Source organism: Trachemys scripta, chromosome 24 (genome assembly GCF_013100865.1).
Source record: "Trachemys scripta elegans isolate TJP31775 chromosome 24, CAS_Tse_1.0, whole genome shotgun sequence".
NCBI classification, from domain to species: Eukaryota; Metazoa; Chordata; order Testudines; family Emydidae; genus Trachemys; species Trachemys scripta.
This window is the reverse complement of record NC_048321.1, coordinates 14,473,212-14,479,023: the sequence shown is the minus strand read 5'-3', so window position 1 is coordinate 14,479,023 and position 5,812 is coordinate 14,473,212. Positions and strand designations below refer to the sequence as shown.

Below are 5,812 nucleotides of genomic sequence, written 5' to 3'. Positions count from 1 at the left end.
GGGGCTGGGCTGGCAGGGGCTGCGGGTCGGGAGTGAGGGGCACCGGCAGGGCTGGGGGTGGGGGCTGGGCTGGCAGGGGACAGCAGATCGGGAGTGAGGGGCACTGGCAGGGCTGCGGGTCGGGAGTGAGGGGCACCGGCAGGGCTGGGGGGGGACAGGGCTGGGCTGGCAGGGGCTGCGGGTCGGGAGTGAGGGGCACTGGCAGGGCTGCGGGGAGGAGCCCTGGTGCGGTGCCAGCCTGGCTGCCGGCCAGGTGCCGATGTGCAGGCGGCTGCTCTTAATCCAGCCCCGAGCTCCTCCCCCGGCCGCCCGCCTGGGCCTTTCAGTTTCCGTTTCCCCCCCGCCCCCGAGCTCGGAGCGAAACCAGCCCAGCCGCTCCCTGGGAGCCTCCGGAGAAATGCTGTGAGTGGGGACCCCGGACTCCTGGGTTCTCTCCCCTGCCCTGGGAGAGGAGTGGGGTCTAGTGGTTAGAGCGGGGGGGGGGGGGAGGGGCTGGGAGCCCGGACTCCTGGCTTCTCTCCCCACCTCCGGGAGGGGAGTGGGGGCTGGTGGGAACCTGGGCTGAAGGGCAAAGAACCCTCAATCCTCCCCCTTTTCCAAGCCAGCTCCTCCGCCATGCAGAGCCTGGAGCTGCGGGAGCAGGACCTGACCGAGATGGGCTCCCTGATCCAATCCCGTGTGGTTCTGGAAGTTTCCACCCAGGTCCAAACCCTGCTGGATTCGCTGGACTCTGCCACCCTGGACATCGCCGTGACAGGGGAATCCGGCGCCGGCAAATCCACCTTGGTCAACGCCCTCCGTGGCCTGAGCGACTCGGACCCCCGCGCCGCCCCCACCGGCGTCGTGGAGACCACCGCCGAGCCCACACCCTACCCCCACCCCGGCCTCCCCAGCGTCCGGCTCTGGGACCTCCCCGGCACTGGCACCCCCAGCTTCCGGGCCGAGCAGTACCTGGAGCAGGTGGGCTTGATGCACTTCGATTTCTTCCTCCTCGTGGCTTCGGAGCGGTTCCGGGAGAGCCACGCCCAGCTGGCCCAGGCCCTGGGCGCCGCGGGCAGGCGCTTCTACTTCATCCGCACCAAGGTGGATCAGGACCTGCGGGCGTCCCGCCGGCGCCGGCCGGGCCGCTGCCAGGAGGGCCAGGTGCTGGGTGAGATCCGCGCGGACTGCGCCCGCCAGCTGGAGAAGGAAGGCGTGGCCGCCCCGCGGGTTTTCCTGCTCTCCGCCTTCCAGCTGCATCGCTTCGACTTCCCGCGGCTGCAGGCCACGCTGGCGGAGGAGCTGGCCGGGCACAAGCGCCACGCGCTGCTCCTGGCACTACCGGCCCTGACGGCCGAGGCCGTGGGGCGCCGGAAGGAGACGCTGCGGCGCCATGTCTGGAAGAAGGCCCTGCTGGCGTCCCTGGTCTCGGCACTGCCAGGGCTCCCACTGCAGCTCAACGTGCCCATGCTGGTGGAGACGCTGGGCTCCTACCGCCGCAGCTTTGGCCTGGACGAGGAGTCCCTGGGGGTGCTGGCCCGGGCGGGCGCCGGCTCCCCCCAGCGGCTGCGGGCTCAGGTACGGTCGGCGCTGGGCCGGGAGCTCTCCCCGGCAGCTGTGCAGGACGTGCTGAGCCAGGCCGCGCTCTGTGGGCAGGTGGCCGCCCGCCTGGCCCGCACCCGCCTGCCGCTGCTGGAGAACCTGGTGGCCGGCGGCATCTCCTTTGTGGCCGCCTACTTCCTGCTGCACAGCGCCCTGGAGGACTTCGCCGGTGACGCCCAGCGGGTGCTGGAAGCTGCCTACGGGACGGAGGAGGAGGGGGGGCCTTGTGACCCCCCTGATCCTGGGTTCCTCTTTGACTGAGGGCTGGGCCCTGCTGGATGAGGGGGGCTGCTGGAGGCTTCGTACCCCCCCCCCAGCCCTCTCCCACCTCTAGCCCTCTCCCCCTCTCTGCTTCCACCTATGTCCCTTCACCCGGCCCCTGGGGCTACCTTAACAGAGCAATAACCCCCGCCCCCCCATCCCCACACCAGCTCTGTGGGTGGGGCCAGATAGCACCAGGACCCCACAGCTCCCTGGAGAGCGAGATGCATTGTGGGTAGCCTGGGAGGGACGAGTGACCATGGCTGGAGCTCACCAGAGCGTTGAGGGAGGAGGTACCCAGGAGGGGAGCGGGGTGGCCTGCGGGGCAGGATGATGGCTGGTGCGGTGGTGGTACCTCCTGCGCTGATGGGACGGGCACTGTGTGCTCCCTGTGGAGACGTGGGGGCCATGTCTCCTTCCAGCCACAGCGTGGGATTGTGCAAACCAAGGCCTGGGCTATGCATCCAATGTAGGTCAACGTAGCCATGTTGCTGGGGGGTGGGAAGAACCCGCTTCCCCGGGCCTGTGGCTAGGCCGACATAACCCTGGTGTAGACACCGTCAACCTTCCGTTGACGCAGGTACCGTCACTTGGGGAGGTTGCGTCCCAACCTCTTCCATCGCTGTCGGGCGCGTCTACACTACAGGGTTAGGCCGGCATCGCCACGGCGACCTAGCTACGCCGCTAACGCCCCGTAGGGTAGCCACGGCCCAGGGCGTAGGAGACTGCAGGAGGCAGAGGTTGGGGGCGGAGCTGGTCGGGACTTTCCCAGCGGAGCAGCGTTCTGTCGGAAAATGGCCTCTTGTCGGAATCGGATGGTGTGTGGGAAACTGCCACAAAATTGTGCGTTGGGGGGAAAATATCAAGGAAAAAATCCCATTTTGCTATGAGCGTTTGAATGTCTGGGTTCAAAATTTGTCTTCTGGTTGGTTGTTTTCAATTTTTAAGAATTTGTAGATGGTCAAAATTGGAAGGAAACGGTTTGGTTTCATCAGAGTTATTCTCTTGGATTTTTTTCTGTTTTGGTGGTTGGTTTTGATTTAAAAAAAGTCAACGCTGGAAAAAACATTTTGATTTTATTGGGTTTCATTTAATTGGATTTGTTTAAATTTTAAAAAGTCAATATTGGAAGGAAACATTTCAGTTGTGTTGGATATTTTTTGTTTTATGTTTTTAAAAACAGATCAATAGCAGAGAGAAACGTTTTCTTTTATTGCATTTTTTATTTTATTATATTAACTTTTAAATTTTGTAAAAGTCAAAACCAGAAGGAAACATTTTGAGTTTATTTTATTGGATTGTATCAGTTTTTATTTTATTCAAATTGATTATACTGGATTTTATTTGATCAGATTTTTGAAAAAATGTATTGAACGGGAACGTTCCAGTCGACCCCAGACCCAAATAGTTTTTCCCAACAATTTTGTTTCATGGGGAAATTGTAGAATTTATTTCTGGTTTTCATCCGGATTCAGAACAAAACTAAATTTCAAAATATCCAAATTTCCCGTGGAGCAGAAATTCTGACTTTGGACCAGTTCTGTGGAGGAGCCAATCTTGGCCACGGGGTTTGGCTTGAGAGATGCTGGAGGGAGACGATACGCAAAGGCTGTGTCCCTCTCACTGGGCTGAGAACCTGGCTCCTCTATCAGTATCCAGGGCGTGACTTGACTTGCGCTCCCAAATCAAGATGTCAGAGCCCAAATTCAATACGGGTAACCTCTGGATCTCTCACTTGTTACATTAACTGGACGGTGGTAACAAAATCGCCCCTTATTTTTGTAAAGCAAAGGATGTTTATTAAATAAAACCTCTATTTTTCTCAGATGTTTATTGAAGCATCTGTTTTTCTCGGACGCTGGCCACTGTGCCACCGAGGATCCAGAACGGCTGGAGCGCAAAACGGTCTGAAAAATTTCAAAACTGGCCAATTTTCCAACAGGTAAGGCAGAAAATTCAAAACGGATCCAAGGGAATACTTTTCAGTGCGTGATTGGCCTGTGGAACTCACCGCCACATGATTTGAAAGGTTCTGGAGCAGTCTCCCCGTAGGAGGGGTGTGTGACAAACAACCTAGCTGGTTTTAAGATAGAGCTCGATATATTTATGACTGGGGTTGTGTGACAGTGATGAGGGGCTGGGACTGGTGGCCCAGGGGTCCCTTCCAGTGCTATGTCTTGTGTTCCTAATCTCATGCTTCAGGGCATCTGTCTTTTGGGGTCAGGAAGGAAATCCCCCCTTATGTATTCCAGGTTGGTTTTTTCCCCCTCTTTCCTCTGCAGCATCAGAGAGCGGCCACAGCGGGAGACGGGACACAGGATGGGGTGGCCTGGTGCCCTGAGCTGAACTCATCCAGCGAATCCTGACCAGTGAGTCTAGCTCACATGCTCAGTGTCTAGTGGATCTCCAGACCTGGGCTCGGGAGGGAATTTCCCCTGGGTCAGTTTGGCAGAGACCCTGGGGTGGGGGGAGTTCCCCATCCTCTGCAGCATGGGCTGTGGACCATCTGCCTCATGCATTGGTGACACTTCAGTCCCTGGTGCACAAGAGGTTAATCTCCGGCTGCAGTACGGAGTCTAATCCAGGTTGTCGGGCCCAGGACAGGCAGCTGGCTCTCGGGAGGTCAGACTAGCTGATCGAACGCGACTCTGAAGCTCTGACCTCCATTGGGTAACAAGGACACCGGAGTGAGACCAGTTCACGCTGCACCGTTCTGGGCTGGGCTCAGGGAGCTCTCGGTGTCCCTCCCAGCCATGCGTTTCGATGGATTGAGTCACCTCCTCTCTGGGATAGAGTCCATAGGGTTCTGGAAATCACAGAAACGTGGGGCCAGAAGGGACCTCGAGAGCCCCCGGCGCTGAGGCAGGCCCAAGTCAACCTTAACCAGCCCTGACGGTGGGGTTGTTCAACCAGGTCTTCAAACCCTCCAGCAATGGGACCTCACAGCTGCCCTTGGGAGCCGATTCCAAAGCTGCCCTGCCCTGGGAGGTGGAGAGTTTTCCCTAATCTCCAACCTCCATCTCCCTTGCTGCGGGTTAAGCTGTTGCTTCTTGTCCCACCTTCAGTGCACATGGAGAATAATTGATCCCCGACCTCTTTATACTGGCCCTTACCATATTTGCAGCCTGTTCTCAGTCCCCCCTTGGCCTTCTCTCCAGACCGACCATGCCCAGGTTTTTAAATCTTTCCTCACACGTTGGGTTTTCTAAACCTTTGATCATTTCTCTTGCTCTCCTCGGGACTCTCTCCAGTTTGTCTCCATCTCTTCTAAAGCGCGGTGCCCAGAACTGGACCCAGTTCTCCAGCTGGGGCCTCCCCAGGGCCAGACAATGACCTTTGACACGTCTGTTACTACACCCCCTTACGAGATCCGCCTTTTTCGCAGTGGCATCGCCCGGTTGGCTCACGTTCAACGTGTGATCCGCTCGAATCGATCTAGCTCCTTGAGCCTCTCCCAGGCAGGTTCTCCAGACCTCGGATCATTCTGGTTGTCCTTTTCTGAAGCTTTTCCAATAACTCAGGGCTTGCCTGGGGTCAGGTCTCAGTGACCCGGGAGGTCCAGTCCCACGTCCTATGATCAGTGTCAGACAGAAGTTCCGGGCTTGGTGAAGGAAGAACGAGGTGGGATTTTCCGACCTGTGCGGTAGTGGACGGACCCGTGTAGCCGTATCCAGTGAGACTGTGTGGAAAGCGAACGGCCTCCCCTGACTTCTGCGCCATCCCAGAGGGAGGGTGACACAGCGGAGAAGTTCAGCGAAGAGCCACGAGAATGACTCATGGGGGACGGGTATCATAGGCCAGGGGAGGCGAAGCCTCCCTTTGCTCATGCTGTGGCTCCGCCCACGCTCTACCTCAAAGCCCCGCCCATGCTCCCCTTCTCCCCCAAAGGTGATGGGGGCTCAGCTCTGGCCAGCGACTTGGAGCTCGGCGCTTGGCTGGCTGGTGGCTTGGGTTGGCCGGCGACCAGGGG

General features: G+C 58.6%; 1 protein-coding gene across 1 annotated transcript; it reads left to right on the top strand.

Annotated features, from left to right (window-relative positions):
* The first annotated feature begins 224 nt into the window (after positions 1–224).
* LOC117869679 (interferon-inducible GTPase 5-like) lies at positions 225–3,667 on the top strand. The gene is made up of 2 exons (XM_034756719.1): positions 225–402; positions 606–3,667. The coding sequence occupies exons 1-2, from the start codon at positions 260–262 to the stop codon at positions 1,840–1,842; spliced, it is 1,380 nt and encodes a 459-aa protein (XP_034612610.1). The 5' UTR covers positions 225–259; the 3' UTR covers positions 1,843–3,667.
* The last annotated feature ends 2,145 nt before the right edge of the window (positions 3,668–5,812 follow it).

Bases quoted from the DNA above. Each gene is read 5' to 3' on its own strand.
- LOC117869679 (XM_034756719.1), top strand. From the start codon at position 260: ATGTGCAGGCGGCTGCTCTTAATCCAGCCCCGAGCTCCTCCCCCGGCC. The intron at 403-605 runs GTGAGTGGGGAC...TTTCCAAGCCAG, and splicing joins GGAGCCTCCGGAGAAATGCT to CTCCTCCGCCATGCAGAGCC.